Source organism: Polypterus senegalus, chromosome 18 (assembly GCF_016835505.1).
Source record: "Polypterus senegalus isolate Bchr_013 chromosome 18, ASM1683550v1, whole genome shotgun sequence".
Lineage (NCBI taxonomy): Eukaryota > Metazoa > Chordata > Cladistia > Polypteriformes > Polypteridae > Polypterus > Polypterus senegalus.
In genome coordinates, this window is record NC_053171.1 from 1802452 (window position 1) to 1827400 (window position 24949).

Consider the following 24949-nt stretch of genomic DNA (forward strand, 5'->3'; position numbering starts at 1 on the left):
CCTCTACTTACCCTTTACCTGTTTTCTCAAGGGTAAGTGTTCTCGTCAAGTTCATTTATCGGGTTGGTCTACTGTTGCACTTTAAGATGAACACACACATACGTAGCTATACACATACACACATACCCTATTCACAACAGTGCCCCATGAATGACACACACACGCTGATTAACCCTTGGCACTTTAAACCACACAAGTGCTATAGGAATGACAGCCTGTCACTCAGCACTTCAAGAGACTTACTTATTATTGGCACGGACAACATACGATGTTTTAGTGATATCTCAGACCTAAATATTACTTTTGGTCTACAAGAATACATTTAAGCATACAAAGACTCAGCACTCTTAACTATAGGCCATTTATTAGCCAAAAATACCTTCTTCTCGTACTGTCCCTTCTATTGAGTGGCGCTGTCATGCTCTGCCTTATAAACCTTGCAGCACAGATATAATGGCAAAAAATCTGGCTACACTAGGTGCTCCAAGAAATCTAACTTATTAATTTAATCACCCTAGACATTAAGACAAAGCATAGAAAGTTAAAAGCAGCATGGTATTTATTACAAAATAATACCACTGGAACAAAGAATACTAGAAAATAGGTACTGATAGGAAAGTTTGAATATATATATACTGTATAGTCTTTAGAAAAAGCTAGATGACAAGGATGAATGTCCCAGGGAGGCATTTGATTTAGCAATCGATATTCATGATGCCTTTGTAACGACTAGTGCCGTCTTCGTCCGTTCCTCCTCTTCTCCTTCTGTACTTTCTTCTCCTTCTTCTCTTCTGTCTCCAACAAGGCATATTTATCATGAAATGTCATGCCTTGGTTTCACAACACATGCACCTGATTGGCTGGCTGTCAAAATGGTTGAATTAATTCCCCAGGTTAAAGTTCTTGGATATTGCCTCAGTTTTCCTTTTCCCAGGCCGTAAACCCAATTTTTGTCCAAGATGTCCATCCATAAAGTAATCAATAGCCTGAGGTATCAGCTCAGTCTCCTTTCCCAGGCTGTAATACCAAATTTGCACTAAGCTGTGAACAACTGTTATAAAAGTAAAGGTGTAAGGGAAGAGAACCTGCTTTGATTTGTCTCACTTCATTTGTTGTCTTGTCTCAAACAAATTCTAATGGAAACCAAAATGTACAGATTTTATACATCATAACAGCAGGGAACCACCATCTTGTATAACAGCAGTGTGAAAACGTCACAAAATGTTGGATCATGTCGTAGATAACCGATTGATAACACATTTGCGATGGCCATACGTAAACCTTACCTGAATGGCATTGTGATAACTTGGTGGGAAATAAATTGAATGAAATCATTATAATTAAATGCACTTTTAGTAAGAGATGCACCTATAAGGAAATTCTGGGCTGATGCTGATATTCAATAATGCCTATGTATTTATCTGGAGATGCCAATATACAAATTTATAAGATACAAGAAGAAAAATGAGACTTGATCTGTTTGGATGAGAGTTACAGAGAAATGTAGCATTGATTTGTATAACAATTGTGGATACACTATGTCAGTGAAATAACAATGACTGGGTATCCAGTATTGGAGCTCACGATACTCAACCAGTCTTCAATTTCCCATATCTTCTATAATAGATAATGACTAATCGTCCAGAACAACAAAATCCATCACCTTTGCAATAATTCTTTTAGCTTTAGGGGCTATATATCTGTTTTTTTTGTTTTTTTTTCCCCCAATAACCTGATAAACAGGCTGAGCAACTACAGTTTTTGATTTTGTGTGTGGTGGCACAGGACTCCTCTTTTGCTGTGAGGGATTCTGCACATTTGTCAGGATGGTGTGTCTTCAGATGTGAAATTAAGTTGGTATTTTTGAAATTTTACACTTTGGTCCCTCCACGTAAGACATTGGTCAAACAAGTATTAGAAATAGCATATTTTATGCTGCTTTCAGTTACTTTGTAAAACCTCCACACGGCTGACGTTTTCGCAAAATAGCTCATTTTTGCTTAAATGAACATCATGAATGCGTCATCAAATATCGGTTTGAATTATTAGTCAAATCTTGCCATCGGGCCGATGAAAATGTTAACCCATTACCTGCCAATACAGATATTAACCCAATATTATCGTGCATCCCTAATTTTAATAAACTAAAATGGAAATGAGAAAATAAGGCTAAGGATAAACAAAATATAAAGAAACAAGCAATACTAAAATCCTAAGTTTGTTTTTGTTTCCCCTTCATTTTTGTCTCCTCTCAGTCTGCACTTAATATTGAGGGGCCACTGCTTTCTCTTAAGGCTTATGAAATGACATACTCACCCCCAACATCCTTGACGTTCACTGTGATGGTATTGCTGGCCTGTGAACCACAAGGTGGGGTCTCATTTATGGCATCGCACAGATACTCTCCATTGTCAGCGTGACTTATAGATTTGATTGTGTAGGTGGATCCACTGGATTCTATAAACTTTTCCCAATCATTGTTTGAACCAAATTTGTACCAGCGATACTGCCACCCTGTAAACCCGCCATCAATGCTGCAGTCCAGAGTCACTGTGTCTCCAATTGAGATGAGGTTCGTTTGATTTCTGAGTATCAAGATGGCGTTTGGTCTTTCTGCCCAAAAAGAAAATAAAAAAAAATAGAATTACTGAATAAATCTGAACCGTCTGATAGTTAATAAATTAGAAAGAAACAGAAGAGCTTGGAACAAAATGCTAGCTGATTACACCTCCTTGGTTACAAGAACCTAACAAAATCCTTTTCAGTTAGAGAAATTCACCAAACAAGGAGTCGTCAGTTTCAATGAAGGTGGGCAGCTTGTTCCACCAGTCATGAGCAACTCACTCATCTGGACTGAGCATAGAATAGAATTTAACACAGCCACTTTGAATCTTGGGTGTTAACTAAATGGCACCATGAAAAATTGTACCAAGTACCTCAAAACTAAGCTGAGACACACAAACCACAAGAAATCTTGTCTTACCAACCACAAGGTGGAATCTCTGGGGCACAAAAACCAAAAAAAGGAATCAAGTCGCTGGTAAACCTTGGGGGATTAGTAGGTCACCTTTGCTTGGAAGTCCTGCCTAAGCCACACAAATATTTTTGAAAAGGACCATTAGAGACTCGTCAAGTCTGTTAACTAGAAGGCAATCCAATCTTTTATTATAAAAACTAGTAAAACAAACCATAGTAAAAACTTAAACAGTTCTTTTTAAAGCCAGAAAATACAAAAACAATTGAAAAGGAGTTCACTGGCTTTTATCAAATCTCTGATTTAAATTAGAACTTAAAAGGTCAAATCGTTTAAATAGTTATGTCTATAACATCATCGTTGCACCATGCCAGTGAATTTAGGAAACATTACCTAAGTAATGGATGACATGAAATTTGCAAAATAGCAGCGCCTGTTGTGCAAACACAACAGTGTCAAAAGATAAAGTGAATTATTATTTTTTTTTTCTTTTTTCTGAAAGAGCTTTTGACGTAAAAACTGAAATGCAGAATTAGATCTGAAAACCCCAAGAAAAACTTGGGGCCACTTCAAGAAAGTATACAAAAACTTCAAAGAATTATCTGATCGGAAACAAGAGTCTTTTCACCCAAACTGAACTTTGCCACAGGTTGTGGTTTATCAGGTGACATATTGTAGTTAGTCAGCAACAAAGTATGTAGAAGGTGGAGACGGGATCACCTGTAATGCCTTACCTCACAGTCCTAAGTAACTCATCTGTCTTGGAATTGCTAAGCAGTTTCCATGACCCTTTTTTTTTGTTTTTTTGAAATAGTGAGTCTTAGGAATTGACTGTCTGACCTAACATAACTAATATGAAGTAGCAAACTATACATATTGAAACACACCTAGATACTTAAATGTGCCATAGTAAACTAAGCCGTGCGTAAAAGGCAGCAAAATATCATTGATGGAACTATCCCATTCCTGATCAATGGGTACAAAAGAATTGTATGTCATGTACAGTATGCATGAAAGTAATCCATCTGACTTTTACAAGACAAACTATATAACTGGTCATGGCCAACACAAAGGGACTCTTTTTTACAGGGGACTTCTTGACTACTTAAACCACTTTTCACGGCTGACCCTCCAAGAGTCCCACACTCACCCTGAATCCTCAGTGTGATCACATTGCTGGTTTGTGAGGAATTATAAGAATCGGCTACATAGGCATCACACCGGTATACTCCACTGTCCAACTCCGTTACATAGGGAATATTGTAATTGTCTTCAGTTTCGCCTTCGATCTGTTTCCCTTTTTCTGTCTGGTTCCCAAAGAACCAGCGAAATGTCCAGTTGGGAAGGCCACTCTTAATTCTGCATTCCAGATTCACTGTGTCCCCAAAGTGAAAGAGTTTCTCTTGAGTTGTCATACGCAGGGTTGCCTTTGGTCTCTCTGTAGAGAGGAAAAATGATCAGAATTAAAGAATAAAATTGAGGTGAAGAGAATCTGCTTAACTGCTGATGTTCTACTGATAACTGGAATGAGTTTATATTTTAACACTGCTACATAGTAGCTACTATCGGTTACTATGTGTTATCTTGGACAGACTTTGGGGATGTACTGCCAAACACGAGAATATTTGTGGGTAACCGATGTAAATCGAGCATAGAGGGTGTCTGGAATAAGAACGAGTTGCATTTTTTTTCTTATTAGCCTTGGTTTGGATAACCGTTATTTTTCACAAAACTGAGTACCTCTCACAGATTAGCATTTCACCATTATAAAGTTTAAATGGAAACTGCGATATTCGGTTACGATGAATTGTGTAAGATTGTTAGACCCAGCCGAGCTATGCAGAAGCTGATACGCACATTTTCTGTTCCATGTTCCTATAAGGTGACTTCATTTGTTTTTTGGTTTTTTTATTTTTTATTTTTTTAAGAGACAACACATTTATTATTATTCACAGTAAATGCATTTCATTCGTATATTTAAATCACATACTGCTTTTAAATTGTTGTCTGGAATAACTTTACCTGGTTTTCATAGCAGCAGCAGTCGCGTGTTAATGCTCATCATTGCTTTTATTTTTTCATTCTTAATGGGAAGAGTTGAACATGAATGTGAAGATCTGCTTATCATGCAGAATTCATCTTAAGGCTCAGGAGGAGCAGCGTAATGTTTCCTGGAGTGCAGATTTTCATTTGTCACCTATTTTACAGATTTTCAATTTTTTAGTTTAGTCATGGGACTTCTTTCCTTCCCTAATGTAATTTTCCATCAGTTCACACTGAAGCAACCAGAAGACTGAACAACAACACAACATGAAAACCTATTTATGATGGCCTCCTGAGAAAGTCATTCAAGAAGACCAAGACACAGGAAAAGGTAGGGTGAAGTGACACATTTCATTGGCTAACTAAATAGATTACAAATGCAAGCTTTTGAGGCAGCTAAGGCCCCTTCATCAGGCAAGGGGTAACAAACTGAAAAACACAAATTTATATTGGGACAGGAAAGTGATTTTTTTTTTTTTTTTCCTTTCATCTTAACCTTTTTGTTCAAATGTTAACAAAATTAATAAACCTTAGATGAATTAACCCCTTAAAGAGAACAATAAACTAATAAAATGTAGAGATAAGAGAACCATCACTAGAAGAAAGTCCTGTAAGGTTTTTTGAAGTGCATTGTCTGTAAGATAGGCCACTGATGTAGTCAGCTGGTCAATCCATCACATATCTGGTCATAAAACTCTTGTCTCTATTCAGACCATTTTGTAGAGTATTGAATTTAAGCTTAAGTTTGTATTCCCATTCTCTCTGCTCCTGTTGGGTCTTGAAATTACCCATAAGCACAGTTGACCCTTTTATACTTTTGCTGTGGCCATTACTGTTAAAGTGTGCTGCCACCGGAAGATCAACACTGTTCTGATTAATATGAAATCTGTGAGTTAATTCGCTGGCGCGGTGTCTGACCAGTTTCCCCCTACGGTACAGTCCAGTGTTGGGGCAGCTTATGCACATGATTACGTAGACCATTAGCAGATTTGCATGTGAACAGACCCTTTATTTTATGCTCCTGCTGGCAATGGCGTGTAACTACCTGACCTGTCGTGTGTGTGTATATATGTGCACAGGTGCCACATCTGTTCTGTAGGCAGGGAGATGTGCCACTTGTTGATGAGCCACACTTAGAGTTTCGGACAATCAGTAGTTTGAGGTTTGGTGGTTGTCTGTATAAAAGGAGGGGAGGTTCTCGGAATATATCCTTCAAACTTATTGTCTTTCTATACCCTGGGTTGAAGCTCTTTCATAATTTTGCGAAGTGTTTCCAGATGTGGATGATAAGTTACAACTATTGGGACCTGGTTCTTGGTTTCTGCACCTTTTGTATTCCAGAAGGTTTTCTCTGGATGTAGCCGTAGTTCTCCTGATTTGTAGGTCTGTTGATTTGGGAGTGTATCCTTGTTTGAAGTTTATCCTGAGTTTCTGCAGTTGTGTGTCTTGGTCCATTGGGTCTGAGCAAACACGATTGTAATGTATTGCCTGGCTATATGCTTTGGGTGGAAACTGTCATATCTTAGATATGTCCGGCTGTCTGTTGGTTTGTGAAAAATAGAGGTCATAAGACCAAGAGAAATTCAAAAATGAACACTGTGCTCTAGTAACTTCTGAAAAACTGAATTTGCAGAGAAACCTGAAACGGACAGAAAAGGTGTTCAGTTCTTGTCTGGAAGCATTTTCATATGCTAATTCTGTAAGGATCTACTGACCTGTCCATGAAGGGGAAAAAAAAAATCACAACTATAATTTCCTGTCTCGTGTAGACATTGTGTTGGGCCATAAAACTTGCTATGGTTGTACCAGGGTGTACTGCCAACAAACTGAACACTAAGAAAACATTTGAATGCACATGACTAGGAAATGATTCAGTCAAAACACAGAAAATAGTTACAAGCGAGAGTCGAACTTGACAGTAATGCCAACACAACAATGTAAACTAAAGATTGTTGAAGGAAAAAACTAAAATTCCAGAGCAACAATATAAGAGACCGGTATAAAGTTTTACTATCCAAATCGCAGATAAATGGTGATGTGTCATCCAGGTATTTAAACATCACGGCAACAAACAGGACTGCAACCCTAAGTTGCATAGGCAACAGAGTCCCCTAAATGGCAGCACCCACGGAAAATAAGAGGTCATTCCAGAAACAAAATGAAAATAAAAATATACAATAACACTATCTAACTCCTATAGAGCACCAAAAAATAGAGAACTTGGCAGGAAACGTTCTAGAAACTATAAAACCATTGTTTCCAAGTCCAAAAATCTGGTCAGGAATTATTAATCTTGTCAAATTTATTTGGGAGAAAACTCATGACACTGGTTTGTTCTTGTAGTATGATGCCCAGTTTGCCAATTATGATAACAACCCTGGTGAATATATTCTTAGATGCACATCAGGAACAAAAGTGATGCATGGTACAATCCACCGTGGCCCATGGTGGCAGAATATCTTCCGCCTTGAAAATAGGATACAGGAAAAGGTTGTTGCTAGGTAATTAAATCGGGCGGGTGTCCTGTGTAGTGCATTATTCTGTGGAGAAAATCCTGTAACGTGTATGATGGTGCATTCTGATGTTTCATGTGGCAGAAATTATGCAATATATCACTTTTTTTTTTATATATAAAGTTAATTATGCTACTCCATGGTAATTTGAATGAGAGGCTTGGAATTTAATTGATCTTACTTGGGTGCTGTGGATTACCTGTGTCAAGTGAATGTAAAAAATCCAAAAAACAAATGCAGGTAAATGTAGAAGTGTGAATGAGTCCCCTGGGTATAATGTTCCCTGCTTTCCAACCCAAAACAAAAACCCCATTTAGTGAATGTAGTGCTTTGTGAATGCAAATTGCATATAAAACAAACTTGATCTTCAATTTCACTCATCACTAGGTTAAGGAGTTGCTACCATGGCGTATCTGATAGGGATTTACTTTTTTTAGGAGACTAAAGCGTCATGAAATGCAATTAAAACAAAGTCATCAAGAATTCAATACAGCTGTCGGGGAGAGAGAAGAGGGAGAAATGAACATCAGAAAAACAATGGAGACCTCTGTATTACCTGCAAATTGTGCTGGCCTCCATACTGCAGATGACCCTGAAAGAAAGAAAAACAGAGCCTGAAACTGGAATGTGTGAACAGGAGAAATCCGAGTGGTACTTCAGCCACCTCTTGTACAAGTAGGTCATGCCACTGAAACGCCAGTATTGATACAACAGCACTACGGAAGGTAAGCAAGTGGTAGGGGCGCCATAGTTTGATCAACAAAAGAGGAGAAGGTACCTGACACACAACACATGCCTCCAAAGTAATAAATATTTATGTACTTTTTCTGATCAAAAATGCTAAGCTAATCCTTTTGGGTTTTATTAAACATTGTAACAACCCTACATCTTAAGTTTATTATTTTTCTCATATAATAGCAAAAATCTAAGCATAAAAAAAAATCCCCATTTTAAGCTTGAATTTTTTTATTTATTTATTTTTTTTTATTACACCCCCGATTTGCTTCCATATCAATGTACACTTTCTTTGGAGAATCTTTTGTACTTTTATGATCTGGTATTTCCATGAGGGTCGGTCTTGTCCTCACAGCTGTCTGCTGAGTTGAACTGCCATGACACGCTCATCTGTAAACGGACCTCTCCACATTTATTGGCGATTGTTGATGGAGAGACGGAAGGACCAGGAAGTGAAAGTAAACAAAGCTCAATATCAGAACCAGGAAAACAATGCATATTTTTCATTAAATCAAAGGGGAAACCATAGTTTAGGTCAAAGATGAAGCAAAATCAAAAACCAAAGGAAACACGGTAATTATGGACACCAAAACTCTTTTAGATATCCAGAAATGTAGACAGTGAGGCAGTGTGATTGGAAGGCTTTTACACCATCGTGCCAATGATGAGGTTTCTTTATTTAGTCACGTTTACACAAGGAAAACATAATTTGCTTTCTCAGTTGCATCTAATAACAGACAGAATGAAATAAAACAGACAAATGGAAACAAGAAAGGTTAAGGTAAGGCAGTTAGATAATACATATTTACACCAAAAAAAGGTTACAGGATATATATCAAAACCTTAATCATCTCCGATATTTCTTATTGAAAAGTCGTAAGGCACTAGTAAGAAAGGATTTTGTGGAGCGATTTGTGTGGGTTTTCAAAGTGACTATCCTTCCTGATTTACTGAACTTTAGTTCAACATGTAATGGATGACTGTCATCAGTTGAGATTTCCAGTTTCTTTAACATTGCCCTCTGACACACACACTAGTCCAATATCTCCATCAGCCTCAATAACTTAAGCTGCATACTTCGTAATCTGCTGGAGCTTTTTTGAGTTTTGGTTTGTCAGACTATTAAACCAGGCAATGAAACTGAACATGATCACAGACTGGATCAGACTGCGATAAAAGGACAACATGAGGTCCTTGTCTACTTTAAATAGATTGAGTTCATGGAGCAGAAATAAGCGCTGGTTGCATTTAGAGAATGAATTTTTTTTTTGTATTTGTATTCCAGTTAAGATTGTTATCTAGGTAAGTTCCTAAGTATTTATATTCAGTCACTATTTCTACCTCCTCTCCCAGAACTACAATAGGTGAACATACAGATTTCTGTCTCTTAAAATCAAATATCATTTCTTTGGTCTTTTTTACATTCAGTGTGAGTTTTTATTGCAGCAGTTTACCACCCAGTCCACTTGATTTAGATAAGGTGTATATCTGGGGAGGATGAAAGCCACTATGAGCCTGGTGTCATCCGCATACTTGATGATAATAATAATAAATAATAATACATTTTATTTGAAAGCGCCTTTCAGAACACTCAAGGACACTGTACACAGTAAAAATAATAAAAGTAAGAAAATAAAAAGCAGGCAAAAGAGCAGGTAATTTACAAGATCATAAAACATAAAACATAAGACAGTTCCAAGATAGGAAAATGGAGAAAGTTATGTGGGATAAGCTATTTTGAATAGGTGAGTTTTTAGTCTAGACTTAAAAAGAGAGAAAGAGGTGATGTTTCTTATTTCAGGAGGTAGGTAATTCCAAAGTCGAGGAGCAGAGCAACTGAAAGCCCTGCTCCCCATAGTGGCAAGACGGACAGGGACAGAGAGAGAAAGAGAAGAAGAGGATCTGAGACACCGAGATGGGATGATGATCTGTACCAAATCAGAGAGATATGGAGGAGAGAGATGATGAACAGCCTTAAATGTATACAGAAGTATTTTAAAATTAATGCGATATTTGACCGGAAGCCAATGGAGCTTCTGGAGAACAGGGGTGATGTAGTGAATAGAAGGGGTCCTGGTGATAATACGAGCAGCAGAGTTCTGAACACGTTGAAGCTTATGAATTGATTTTTGAGAAAGACCAAAAAGAAGTGAATTACAATAGTCAAGCCGAGAAGTAACAAGGCTGTGAACAAGAATGGCAGTGGCCTGTGGAGTAAGAAAGGAACGGAGACGATTAATGTTACGCAACTGGAAATAAGCAGACCGAGTGACATTATTGATGTGTGAATTAAAAGACAGAGTACTGTCAAGGATGACACCCAAACTTTTCACACATGGGGAAACAGAGACCGGCAAGTTATTGATAACAATAGAAAAACTATTAGTTCTGGATAATGTTGATTTAGAGCCTACCAGGAGAAGTTCTGATTTATTGCTGTTGAGTTTCAGAAAGTTAAAAGAGAACCAAGTATTTAGTTCAACTAAACAGAGTGAGGGAGGATGGGGGAGAGCAGAATCAGGTTTGGTTGACAGATAAAGCTGGGTGTCATCAGCATAACAGTGAAACTGAATATCATATTTACGAAAAATATATCCAAGCGGGAGAAGGTAGATAATGAAAAGAAGGGGCCCCAGGACAGATCCCTGGGGGACGCCAGTGACCAGAGGAAAGGACTGAGAAGTGAATGATTTCAATCGAATAAACGGAGTACGATCAGACAAGTATGATTTTGAACCAGGCTAGAGGAGTATGAGAGAGACCGATTGAGACTAACCTACTAAGTAGAATGGGGTGAGAAATAGTGTCAAAAGCTGCACTCGGATCCAAAAGAATAAGAATGGAAAGTAAACCGGAGTCAGCTGCCATAAGGAGATCATTGGTTATTTTTATAAGTGCTGTTTCAGTGCTGTGAAAGGGGCGAAAGCCAGACTGGAACCGTTCATACAGATTATTATTAGTTAAATATGAGTGGATCTGTGCAACAACTATCTTTTCGAGAATTTTTGAAATGAATGGTAAATTGGAAAATTATTGGGATCTAAATCCATTTTTTTTCCAATATTGGGGTGATGGCAGCAACTTTGAAAGAAGTAGGAACAGTTCCAGTGGTAAGTGAAGAATAAATGATAGCAGATATGAGGGAAAGCAAGGAGGGTAAACAAGCTTTAACCAGAACTGTAGGAATGGGGTCGAGCTGACAAGTAGAAGGTTTTGACTTACAAATGAGATCTGAGATATCAGTGACAGAGGGAAGTTGGAAAGTAGAAAAACAGTGTGATGGGAGTGGGATTACAAAGGGAAAACTACAAGAGACATCAGAGGCCAGATCTTGGTGTATTTTGTGAATTTTCTCAATGAAGAATAACATTAGAGAATCACAAAAGGAAGATGAGTAGAGGTGGGCAGGTAAAAAATCTGGTGACCTGAAAGAAGAATTGAACAGTGAAAACAGTAACTTGGGAGAATCCTCATTTGAACGAATAATGGTAGAGTAATATGCAGATTTAGTTAGGTTAATACACTCCTTATAATACAAAGCATGATTATTAAACATTTCCTTATGGATAGTAAGACCAGTTTTCTTATAGAGACGTTCAAGCCGTCGACCTTTTGCTTTCAGAAGCCTGAGTTCAGATGTAAACCAAGGTGCTGACTGAGAGAATAATACAGATTTGGTTTTTAGTGGTGCAACAGAATTTAAAATACTATTGAGACTATTGTTATAATAGGTAACCAAATCCTCTTGGGTGAACAAGTCATTAAAATGCAAAAGACTAGAGAAAGCAGAAGAGAGGATATCAGGATTAATTTTCTTAATATTCCGAAAAGAAATGGTTTGAGGGATCTTGGTTATAGAAAAGGTCATTTTGACATTGAAAGAAAGAAGAAAATGATCAGAGAATAACAGTTCATCAGCTTTGCAGTTGAGAGGAGTAAGTCCAGAGCAACAAACTAGGTCAAAGTATGACCTTTAGTATGAGTGGGAAAGTTTACATATTGTTTAAAATCCAAGCTATCGAGGCAAGATGAAAAGTCTTTGGTAAGAGGATGATTACTATTGTCCATATGAATGTTGAAATCTCCCAGTAGTATTATATTAGGAGAAACAGTAGCCAAGTGGGTCAGCAGATCAGTAAAATCACTTATAAAAACAGAAGTAGACTTTGGAGGGCGGTAAATAACAGCAATAACAGTTGGAACAGGACCTGAGAGTTGACAAACAACGGATTCAAAAGAACTGAAGACAGGTACAGATAACGGCGAGACTTTCCAATTCTCGCGATAAATTACCGTGAGCAGCAGTCATTGTTCTGTCTCAAGTCACTTGTGTACACAGTAAACAGTAATGGTGATAAGACACACAGCCCTGCAGACTTCCTGTGTTTGAATGAATGACTATTGAAAAAGTGTCCTGAACTTTAACTGTCTGTGAACGGTTTAAAAAAGTTCTGAATCCATAGTGTAATAAATGGGTTTACATTCATACTGTTCAATTTTCCAATCAGTATATGAGGCTGTATAGTATACTACTGAACGATGAAGAAAAATCCAAAAATAGTCCTCTGACATATTTTATCTTGGTAGAGTAATATATATTGCTCTACTTTGCCCTATTAAGAATTAGCCTTTGTCATAATGCCTAATCCCACAGACTTACCACTGTTTAAGGTATTATTGTATATAACTTATCCCCACTTTCCCTTCTATATCTATAACCTCAGGCAATTAGATGTAGTAAAAAGACAAGCAGGAGTTAAGTTACACAAAGTAATGTATTAATATTCATAAATAATAGCAAAATTCAAAGTACTTTTTAATATTGGCAATCATACAACCAGATTAAATGGTGATGTGTAGTTTCAGGCGGCACACAGACTTGTTAGTTAGTTAAAACGTCTCTAGTTATGGCATCATTGGTGCTCAGCTTTCTTTAGAACAGGCCACAAGCCTGTTCAATATGTCTGCTGAGCTGTGCTCTTCATTTTGTTGTCTTAATCATCAGATGTTAGTAAGAGATGCTTCTTTCAGATGTTAGTAAGAGAGAGAGAGAGTGAGATAAAGCAAACAGATTTATGGGTTTTCTATCCAACCTCTACAGCCAATAGGATATCATGGTACTTAAAGGCCTCTGAGACAAGCCAATTCCAAACAGCCATACCTCAGACCAATGGGGGAAATAGTACATCTTAACACCTGCCACCCCCCAAGACCATATGTTAAGCTAACCTGGCTTCCTTGCGGGGGTTGAAAGACTCTAGCAGAGAAACATTTGTGTCAAGCACTTCCTTCCCCCATCTGTCGTAAATTGCAAATAAAGACACAAAATATTTATCAAGTTATATGCAAAATCTCACATCAACACTCCACCCCGATGAATGTTTTGTACAATGTCTTTATAAACAGTCTTAATTGTTTAGAGTCTGTTGCATAACTTGTGCTTTAATTTGCAGTATTTACTCTCCCAGTGTTAAGTTATCCGTGACCATTTGTCCGTTACATATCTTCTTTATTTCAAAGACAATCTGAAGAACTTGGAAGTGCTCCTGATGACTTGTATCTGCTCCGGCTTTCTTCAACTGTTTGTTTAGCTTTCTGCAGTCTATATATGTCATCAGATCTGGTGGTTCAAAATGAGACAAGTACGCACCTTCCACTAAACTAGCCCACTGAAATTTAAGTCTATTGTGGGAATTCTTCATCTGTACTGGTTTTGTGTCTAACTGCTACTTAGACCCCTGTCCCAAACTATCTGTTTAAGCATATGCAGCTGTACAATTAACATCAAAATTTGGAAGGTAACATATACCACAGGTGCGAGTGAGAGTACATGTGCCATTGCATAAACTGTTCACAAACCAACATTTGTAGCCCCTCTTTGCACATTTGGGGTTGACTTAGCTACCTCTTGTGCTTTCCTACCTATGGTGTAACCTTTGACTGCCATCAGCCTTTAACAGTATAGGCTGACATCACAGCTATGCAACTCTCATCATTCCCCCTGTAGGCCACCCCAAGAGTTGTTTGCTCACCATATGCATACTTGTTGTGCTAAACACCTCGGTTCAGAATTGGCCCACTGGTCCTCTGCTTGTACCACAGCTGACAACCTCAGCAGGGCTTCTGTATTTTCCCAATTCGACTATACCTAAACATCAGAGCCCATATGACTTGCAAATATACCAGCTGCACCTGCTTTCCTGAAAGTTCACCAATTTCTTAGTATACATTTTCCTTAATAGTATTAATTATATTAATTATCCCACTTAATACCCAGAATCTACATTTCAACATTAATCCCCTTATTTTGGCATTCCTAACTGGTTTGTTCAGTTTCCACCCCTTGGAATATAAATTTGCTGCAGTAATGAACAAACGTTTCCTTTTAAACTATAGCTATTGTGAATAGTCCTATTTCATGACTTGTGGACTTGTTACTCACTTAAACCCCAGTAAGTGTATTTTTCTTGCTGTTCTTCTTCATGTCTTTCTTTATCTTTCTTTTTTTCATTCTGCTATGTAGGCAGGTCTGCAAAATGGAAGGTGACAAAGCAGTTTCTGTCCATCTCATCTTCCTGGTTGTTAACCTGGTGCCAACACTCAAACTTTGCTTCCAGGCATTCAGTTGGAACAGCTTGGCCACGCTGCCATTCTGCTCCAATGTGTTAATGCTAACCCAATCTTCTGCATGGATTTTACTCTGCTAATTGCCTTCACTTTTTATTACCTGCACCAACCCAAAGTCCATTAAACCTTACAATAGAAGTTGCACTATTACAAAAGGCCAGAAAATGGAAACGGATAACTATTTTCCCTTTCCTGTCTTCCAGCGCTACTCTTCTATTTTTTCATTGCCTGTGTGTTCTCTTTTTTTTTTTTTATAACTGCTACCAGAAAATCTGGGCTAAAACCTTTCCAGAATCCAAATGCTAAATCCAGCATCTCTCCCAAAACTGACCTTGTTTTTACTCAAGACCAGCTCAATTTTGTCCATTTTATTACAAAACTGTTTGTTTTGGCCTGTGGCAAGCCTTTCTACACTTCAGTTAAACTGAACCCCATCACAGCAGAATTCCTGGTGTTTTTATAAAGCATCTCCTTTATTTCTGTATTTTGGGTGCTGAAATCACTTGTTTCAAATCTGGCATAAAAGTTATTCAGTTCATCTGCTAAAAGCTTGTGGTCTTTGTCAGCTGGAAAATTCACATTCTTTTTAGCGGCCGGTCCTAAAATTGTTTTTAGTCCCTTCCAGACCTCCTTTGGATTGTTATTAAACCACCTCTTGATTTATTTTTTTTTTTTTTCCCATCTTTTTATTTTGTTTGTTTAACCTGTTAATCCTTTCTTGATGTGCATGTTGCTTTTCCAATAGTAATGCTTTAACCTCTTTAGTGATCCATGGCTTACTGTTTGGGTACAACTTCAGTTTTTTCCTTAATGATCATAGACTCACAATTTCATATATTCGCTGACGGTGTAAGTGGCCTCATTCAGTGACTGTGAGGATGTCAGCACATCCCACTTTGTACTGGAGAAGCATTCCTGCAGTTCCTCTTCACTGTCCTTGCACCAGTTTTGTGTTATTCGCATGGCAGGTTTTTCTTGTTTCAGTTTCTGTTTGTACTTCGGGAGTAGGTGAACAACGACGTGGTCAGATGCACCCAGGGCTGCTCTCTGATGCGATATGCTGGCATCGGGGACATTTCCATAGCACTTGTCCAGAGTTTTGCCCTCTTTAGTGTTAATATTCACATACTGATGATGATTTGGTAATACTGACTCCAGATTGCATAAATTCAAATCACCCATCACAAGTTTGAAAGAACCAGGTGATTTGGCGTCAAGTTTATGAGCAGTTTCAAGAATCAATTCAACTGCAGCTTCCACATCAGCATGCGGCAGAATGTAAACGACTGTCACAAATTGATTAAACTCCCGTGGTACATAGTATGGGCGAAGTCCGACGGTGAGTAGTTCAATATTTGGTGTGCAGATGTGCTCTTTTTCAGTGATATTCCTGCACCACCTTTTGTTAATGTAAAGGCAGACCCCACCACCCGTCTGCTTACCGGAAGCTGGATTTCTGTCTTGCCGTACACAAACAAATCCATCTACTTCGACTGCTGTATCTGAGTCTGTATTCTTAAACCAGGTCTCCTTAAAGCACATCATACAGCTTTCACGGTACTCATGGAGGTATCGCGTAAATGCTCTCAGCTCGTCCAGTTTATTTCGCAAGGACTGTGCGTTGCTCATGATGATGGTTGGCAAAGGTGTTTTAAAACTTCTCTGTCTCAGATGTACTCGTAGTCCACCTTTTTCCTTTCTTCCTGGGTTTGAAAGATTTGAATTTGTTCGGTATATTAGTAATACACGGGGAGTAACTGGTAGCTGTTCTCATTGATAGGAGCGCATCCTAGCTGTAAATGAACAGCGCTGGCCACACACCTGGGATTTCCTATGCAGGTAGTGCTTTAGTGTCCAGTTGGATTCCAAAGGCGATAACGATCAAAAATAAGAAATTTTCGCAAATGTTATAAAGCATTTTATAGGAATAACTACTTGAAAACTAGTAAAAGAAAACCAAAGAAAACAATTTTACATGATTTATGAACAAAAAGCAAGTACAAAACACGGAGAGATACACTGAGAGGTCTGCTATAGTGCAGTGACTGCACACTTCACACTTGATGCAATGGGAGCAAATGTTTGACAGATTCAATAACTCTATACATCACTAAGAACCTCTGATAAAATGTCTTGTAATAACATCATATAAGTGAATGCTGAGTTACACTTACAGTAGCTACTGTGTTGGACAACAGTTGCCGGGCCAAACAACTTCGGAGCCAGTTTAGCCATTAATTCATCTGATGCTTTGCAGAGGGGATGAATCCTGAGCCAGACTTTCTCCCCAACTGAGAATTTTACAAGCTTATGTCTCTGGTTGTATGATAGACTGTCTGGACTGGGACCTCACCATCCTTCACCTGTTGTGTAATTTGCTGTAAGGCTTGTAAGTGATCATGAATCGATGTGTCTTGTTTGGGTGGATTGTGATTGATTCTTTCCAGTGGACCATTTGTCTGCCTAAAGCGAACAATGCAGGGGTCTCACCTGTAACCTCGTGCACCGGCGTGTTCAATGCGAACAGTAGCTCAGGCAGCAACTAAATGGTGTGCATTGTGCCTGAAGTGGAGATCTGACATGCGTAAAGAGAGATTGCAATGTGTCCTTGATGCATGTGACCCTTCTCGCAGCCACTAAGACCGTCGACTCCTGTAGCGGGAGTGGGGAATGACTGGGGACAGTTGTCCTTGTCCGTTGCGGTGCTGTGGATGGAGTTTCCTAAGCTGGCCCCTTAGTGTGCACCCACGAGCTTTGTCGACTTTGTAGAGGAGGTTGACTTATTTAGTGGCTGCAAGGTGGCACGCCTGCTCTCCTGCACCTGCCTCCTGATCTCCTCTCTCATATTTGCTTCCAGGAACTGCACACACCGTGCAAAGGACTGTTCAAGACGCTGCACCCTCACATCAGCTTCGCCGGAAACTCTGGCGGCCATGGCATCGATGAGGTCATGGATGGTTTCATCCCGATTGATAAAACTGCAGGTGATCAACCCGCGTGTGTAACTGCTCTAGGCGCAGCGTCGGGTCTTGCAGAGCCCGTTCCTCGTAGGTGTCGGGTTGCTCCGGACTAGAGACACAGGGTATCCAGCAGGCTCAACTCCTCCTTGAGGGGCTCTGACTGTTACGTGGCGTGACGTGACCTAAGAGTCGGACGCATATCACTCGGCGGTACACTTGGCTCAAGCTCCTCATCCCGCACTGCGCTTTCAACAGACATGACTTCTGTGTGGGTGCAAGTGATATCTGACTAGAAGGGAACGTGTTAAAAAAAAAAAAAACACCCTGGCTCCTACCCGGCTCACCAAAATCTGTAGCAGTCCAATGCCGTTAAGATTGAAAGGGAAATGAAAAAACAGTCCTACCGGTAGTCCCTAAAAATGGTGAAGACGGGTGGACGATTCAGGAGCGCTCCTTTTCATGCTGGAAGGACATGAATCCAATATCAGTCCTCAGCACCCAGGTAGACAGAAGGCCCCAACAATGAAACAATTCAGGACACAACGACTAAGTACAGTTAATCCAACAGAAGGCAGACAGACAGGTACACGGAACACAGATTTACAAAAAAAATAAACCACTCTCCTCTCTTTGGACATCGGCCCTCCTTTTAAGAGCCACTCTGACCACCTTTGACCCCAACAGCCCCTGCACCCCAGACAGAAAACCAATCGGAGCCTCTGCAGGGACTGCTGGGAGATGCAGTTTTAACTTATAGTAGCACTGCTGCAAATGTTTCAAGGCTTTATACTCTTTCTTCATGTGCAGGCCCCCACTTAGGTGAATCATGAAATTCCAAACAAGGCAATAAAGTTTCATGCTGACTTTGACACACAAATAGTATACAATGGTCCTCATTCTGACTGCCCATTTCGCAGTTGTCTGTCTGTCTTGTCTTATCTTATAATGCTTGCCTAGCTGTTCAAAATGGTAAGTCCCTGTGCTAAATCTGGCTCTGTATCAACTGTGTATGTGAGTAGAAATAAAAGTAGATTTATAAAATATATTTGCACAGTGCACAGTGACATATTAAACTTATACACTTATTAGAAGCTCTCACTTGCTACTGGTTCATTCTTGGTCAACAAAATACTAGATGCCTCACCAAGGGATGATGCCATGGGCTGCTGGCATGAGCCATCACAAACTGCTGAGTGTCAAGGCAGGGAGGTGGGCTACACACTATGGAGGATGGAGTGAGACCTTGGGCAGGTTATATGCTTTTGATCCATTTTGGTACCAGCTGGTATTGATACCAAAGTCAATATTTTAGTGCTAATCCAACAGCCTGAAGAATTCAGACAAAATTTGTGCCGAAAAAAAGTTGCATTTGTGCTTACTTGTCAAATGTTTGGCAATAGTGTATCATATCTGAGGGCTGCTTTTTTCACTTTGCCATCTGTATCATTTGTTCCATTGATTGTTTTTGACAACCGATCTAAAGACCATCAGATTTGAACCACCTGCCCCCCTTAAGAGCTCCATACACTTCATGACTAGCAAAAGTAACATGCGCCTTGAAGTATCCCAAATAAAGACTTACTGTACTTACACAGAAACAAGAAAAGCCCATAGGTCTGCATCCTTCAGTGGTCTTCAAGTTAAAGTGAACACAAGTAGCAGAAAATCTATTCACATTTTCAGGAAATTGGTGCCAGCTGCAGTTGTCAAAAAAAAAATGGGATGTTTCACAATTTGCTGATTAACGCACAACGTGTCCTCTTTGTGTGCAATTTAAAAACTTTACGACCACAATGAAAAAGATTGTAGGGATGGTGGGGAAAAAAAAAACCTTAGATTTCCAAAAAATCTGTCCAGCTTAAAGCTATGGGGAGTCGGAGGGTCCCCCAGTAGCATCCGGTGTAGGGCGAGCAACTTGTAATATAAACACATGAGAAATTGGGTAACAATCTCCTTCCTTTTCCTGCTTGAACTTTAAGCCAGTGGCATCACAATCTGCAAAAGTCTGCATAAGGCTTCTGACAGACCTCTCCCCTTATTTTCAGTCTCCGTTTTCCCCATCTCATGGAAAGCTATACTAAAGAATATCTCTGCATCCTCAGAACACCCCACCATGGGCCTATACCCTGTTTAGATTTGTGCATCGTCTGTGCCTCACCCCTCATAAACCGCAAAACTAGTCTTAGCTCCTTGCTGGACATCCCCTAACGATTCCATGGACATCCCCTCTGTAAACTTTTGGAAATCCCATTTATTTAATCCACTTCTGCAAGACCTTTCAATGGCGTGGACTAACAGATCATCTGACACCTAATAATGGGGCCTCTGAGTGTCTGTCTCGGCATTATGAATGTCAAAATGCTCAATAAGAAATTTCTTAGGTAAAAGCACCTAACTAATCAACCAGCGCAGGTGTATAACAACACTACGTGTGCAAAAAGAAAGTGGCCTCCTATGATTGTTCCAGATTTGATTTTTAACAAAGTTATTTACATCAAAGTTACAACTAAGTAACGTGAGAGAAGCTGTCCTCTAAAAAGACACTGGGGTATAATGGGTATATAATTTTTTTCTTATGTCTTCCTTGTACTTTACGTTTTTGTGTTTGAATTTATTTTTAGAAATTGGGTTTTATTTCTTTACCCAAATTTATGGCAATACGGTATGTCGGCTCCCCAAACGTTCCTGAATTTTCCGTGGCAGTCCCAGATTTCAGGTTATCCAAGTGTTCCGACTTTTTCAGTGAAAATCATTTGTCCCTTTTTATATATAAAAAAAAAAAAAAGCCCAAAAATCCTACACTGCAATGTCCCGATTTGCAATCAGTATTGCCATGCAGGTGCTGCTAACCCACGGTCGGCAACACGTGGCAGCCTGCATGGGCCAGCTGCACCACAAACGGGGAGCTTTTTTTTTGTGGTACATAATGCCTGCAAAACAGTCGTCCATTTTGGACAGTGGAGTCGCTGTGGCGGGGAGAACATTTTTAGGCATTTAGTGTAGTGGGCACATAACAAAAAGTAAGAACAGGTTTGCCTGCTTGTTGAAATGTGGTTAGATTTAACATTTGCTTTTCATGAAAGACATGTATCCCCAAGTCTAAACTGTAAAAAGCTTTTAAAGAAGATCTACTCCAGTTTAGATGCAAACGTAACTTAAATAGAAAATCATCGAGCAATATATTGTAACAGCTCAGCCGCTAGCACCTTCTCTCAATGTCCAGAAGCAAACATTTGCAGCAGAAAGTTTTGCAGAATAGAACCGTATCGCTACATTCACATTATGAGCCTCGTTGCTCAATTATGATATTTTGCTCAGATTGGTTTTCTCTGTCTTGATGGGTCACATTTATAATTACAAGTGACCTGTCGTGTCTGACTGTAATGTGAATGCATCTGTCCTCAGAAATGGTATGCATGTGCACATTGATACATTTGCATGAGTCATTTGCATCAAAACAAACTTTGTCAGATGACTCATAGTATTAAAGTCAAAAAAACAGATGCGCTAGTAGCTCGTATTAGCATTGCATTTTTCTCTGGAGTGTGGCAAACAGTTCATCAGCTGTACGTGATTAGGTCAAGAGGGGGGGGAAAAAAAAGCTACACGGCTTTCTGCGTCTATTATTGGTACTGCTTGACCAAGAGATGCGTGGGTACAAAAAAGGAGACAGCAATGGTGGGACGAGGTCTACCCAGCAGGGGGCACTAGCTTCCTGGTTGGAATAAGTTCTTTTGCAACTGTGGCATCTTAAGTAACCTGAACCTAAATAGATATTATAACGAGGCGATATTCCTCCCTTAGTGATACAGCGGTAAGAAATCACATAATGATTTAACGATTTATGCGGCATAACAAACTCGTCCAGGTTAACACAGCCATCATACGTCGCCGCCTCTCTAAAAACATTCCAGTCCGTACATTCAAAACAGTCCTGGAGTGCTGAGACCGCTCCACTGGGCCAGACTCGGATGGTTTTCCTGGCAGGTCTTGTGCGTTTCAGCAGCGTCGAGTATGCGGGTCGCAGCATCACTGCAGCGTGGTCGGAAGAGTTGATGTGTGGGCGCAGTGCTGCTTTGTAGGCACCACACACGTTGGTGTAAACTTTGTCCAGGCAGTTCTCCCCCCTCGTAGCAAAGTCCACATGTTGATGGAATTTGGGGAGAACTGCCTTCAGGTATGCGTGGTTGAAGTCGCCGGCAATGATGAAAAAGCCGTCCGGGTGCGCGGTCTGGAGCTTGTTGATTTCCTCGTACAGTTCGGCTAATGCTAGGTTAGCATTAGCGCTAGGCGGCAGGTAAACAGCTACGAGTAGCACCACGGAGAATTCTCTCGGCAGGTAGAACGGGCGGCTCTTTGCGGCTAGAAACTCTCTGTGGCGAGCAGTGGCGACTCACTTCAGCAGAGTTCGTGCACCAGAGACTGATGTAGATGCACAAACCGCCTCCGCGGCTCTTACCGGACAAAGAGGCTTCTCTGTCGGCCCAATAGCATGCTAGCCCGTTGAGCTGGATAGCCGAGTCCGCGATGTCCGCGTTTAGCCACGTTTCCGTGAAGATAAAAATGCAGCATCTTTATCTCACGCTGGGTTGATTGCTGGAGCCACAAAGTCCATTTTGTTGTCTAGCGAGCAGACGTTGGAGAGCAGGACAGATGGAAGTGCCGGTCGGGCCGGGTTAGCTTTTAGCCTCGTGCTAAAGCCTGCACGCTTGCCCCGCTTCTGTTTCCGGGAACAGCGCTTACGCTTCGGCCAGCTGCGCTTTGTTGTCTCGCCCAGGCTCCGTAACATCTCCAACGGCAGATTCGGCGGAGGAATTGTGGATTTCCTTCCGATTTCAAGCAGGATATTTCTGTCGTAAGTGATACGCATCTTACTTGTTTACAAACAAAATGAAAAGTACACAAAACGGACGAGAATCAGTATAAAAACACTGAATTCCCCGGAGCGCTTTTAGCCACTGCCTGCTCGTGGCGCCGCCGGATTAATGAGCAGAGTTCTGAAAGATATGATGGATAATCTCATTTTGAATTGTAGATGTAAATATGTGATGAGGTAAAGAGTTCCACAGATAAGGTGCCACAGCTGTCCCCCTTAGTTTGACATGAGGGACAACAAGAGACACCTGACCAGAAGATCTAAGCACTCTGGATGGCTGGTGTAAAGCACACAATTCAGATAAATAGGCAGGAGTGAGCCCATGTAAAGATTTCAAAACTAGCAACAAGATTATAAAATCAATTCGAAAACTGACAGGCAGTCAGTGTAAAGAAGCTAATATTGGAGAAACAGACTCGGACTTGCTTGCCCCAACCAGAAAGCGAGCGGCAGCATTCTGGACCAACTGTAACCTGGGTATCAGAGATTTGCTAATCCCAGAATACAGCGAGTTGCAGTAATCAAGGCGAGAGAAGATAAAAGCCCGAGTAGCTTTCTCAAGATCCCTAGAAGATAAAAAAGGCTCGATCTTACCTAATAGACGAAGCTGGAAAAAGCAACTCTTGACTACAGAATTAACTTCTTTCTCAAAAGAGAGGTTACTGTCAAAGAACGCCAAGATTGAGGACTTGAGGTCTCCAAAAGACAGAGAGCCGAGAAGTCCAAGAGCAATTTGGGCTTTAGCTGATGGACCCACTATAAGCACCTCCATTTTATTTTGATTCAGATCAAGAAAATTATTAGCCATCCAGGATCTTAGTTGAGAAAGACAGTTGTGCAGTTGATTTATTGCAGAGTTGCAGATAGGAATATAAACTGGGCAATGTTTCAAGGCTTTATACTTTTTTCTCCATGTGCAGGCCCTTTCTTAGGTAAAATCATGCCATTCCAAACAAGACAAAGAAGATCCAATGTCATGCTGCCTAAATTGTCCCTAGTGCGTGGGTGTGTCTGTGTGCCCTGTGGTGGGCTAGTGCCCTGTCCAGAGTTTGTTCCTGCCTTGCACCCTGTATTGGCTGGGATTGGCTCCAGCAGACCCCCGTGACCCTGTGTTCGGATATAGCGGGTTGGACAATGACTGACTGACAATATCATGCTGACTCTGTCACACAGACGGTGCACATTGCCCATTTGTCTTTGTCTGTCTTGTCCTATGCTTGGCCTAGCAGTTCTAAATGCTGAGCCCCTTTGTACTAAATCTGGCTCAGCTGTGCATGTAGAAAGAAAAGAAAAACCGATTTAAAATATTTACACAGAGCACAGTGACATTAAATTTATATTCTGATTACACCATGTCTGTTGTCACAGCTGTAGCTCTTCTCCACTGTTTTGCCGTAGTACCAGAGCTGGCTGATGGCATTATTGAGCCAATTCCTATAGGTAAAAAAAAAAACACATGAATTCCAATTTGACCGTTCTCATTCACGCTGCATAGCCATGAATCGGACGCATCTAACACTGGATCACATATGAAAGTGACTTTAAATCTGATTTGAAAAGATTAGATTTCTATGTCCACACAGCCCTGAAAACATCAAATTTGTGTCACATTAAGGCAAAAATTTGGATTTGACTCACTTCAGCCTGGTGATGCGAATGTAATCTTAGTGCTGGAGCTCTTAAAAGTGCATCACACTTTATACAGAATACCCATCATATGATGTCATTTTGCCTGATCAGAGTGTTCGATCTTTAAAGTACTGCCACACTCCTTTCTCTAGCTTTTTTTTTTTTTAAACATTTTATTGAATTTATTATAATCAAACATTTCATACAAGCAAGTCAAATTTTCCCAAACTAGATTCAAATCAAATCAAACCCTCCCAAAAAACACCACGAGAAAGCAAGCTAGGCCAACACAGTGAAACTTTAATAGTAGAAAAGATAAGTAAGTAAAAGGGGAAGACAATCTGCTTCCTCAATTTAAATGCTTATTATAAAATATTTTTAATTATATCCTGCCAGGTTTTTAAAAAATTTTTTGCACAGATCCTCTAAGTGAGAATTACATTTTTTTTTCCAGATTCAAATAGTATATAACATCATGTGGATGAGTTAGTTTATTATGCTTTATACGGTATTTTTGTGAACATTTTCAAAACTTTTTTTTATACTGAAATTCTTCTGTTTTATATATTGTGAATTTTGTTTAATGTGAATG

At 39.8% G+C, this 24949-nt stretch overlaps 1 protein-coding gene across 1 annotated transcript; it reads right to left on the reverse strand.

Annotated features, from left to right (window-relative positions):
• Positions 1 to 2296: 2296 nt before the first annotated feature.
• On the reverse strand, positions 2297 to 8126 carry LOC120519048 (Fc receptor-like protein 5). The gene is made up of 3 exons (XM_039742127.1): positions 8087 to 8126; positions 4125 to 4412; positions 2297 to 2613 (listed from the first exon to the last, which is right to left on the reverse strand). Exons 2-3 carry the CDS (start codon positions 4387 to 4389, stop codon positions 2297 to 2299), a joined length of 582 nt encoding a protein of 193 aa, XP_039598061.1. The 5' UTR covers positions 4390 to 4412; positions 8087 to 8126.
• Positions 8127 to 24949: the final 16823 nt, after the last annotated feature.

Coding starts and splice junctions, on each gene's coding strand:
- LOC120519048 (XM_039742127.1), bottom strand. CDS start 4,389: ATGACAACTCAAGAGAAACTCTTTCACTTTGGGGACACAGTGAATCTG. Junction 2,614..4,124: donor GATCACACTGAGGATTCAGG/GTGAGTGTGGGA, acceptor CTTTTTGGGCAG/AAAGACCAAACGCCATCTTG.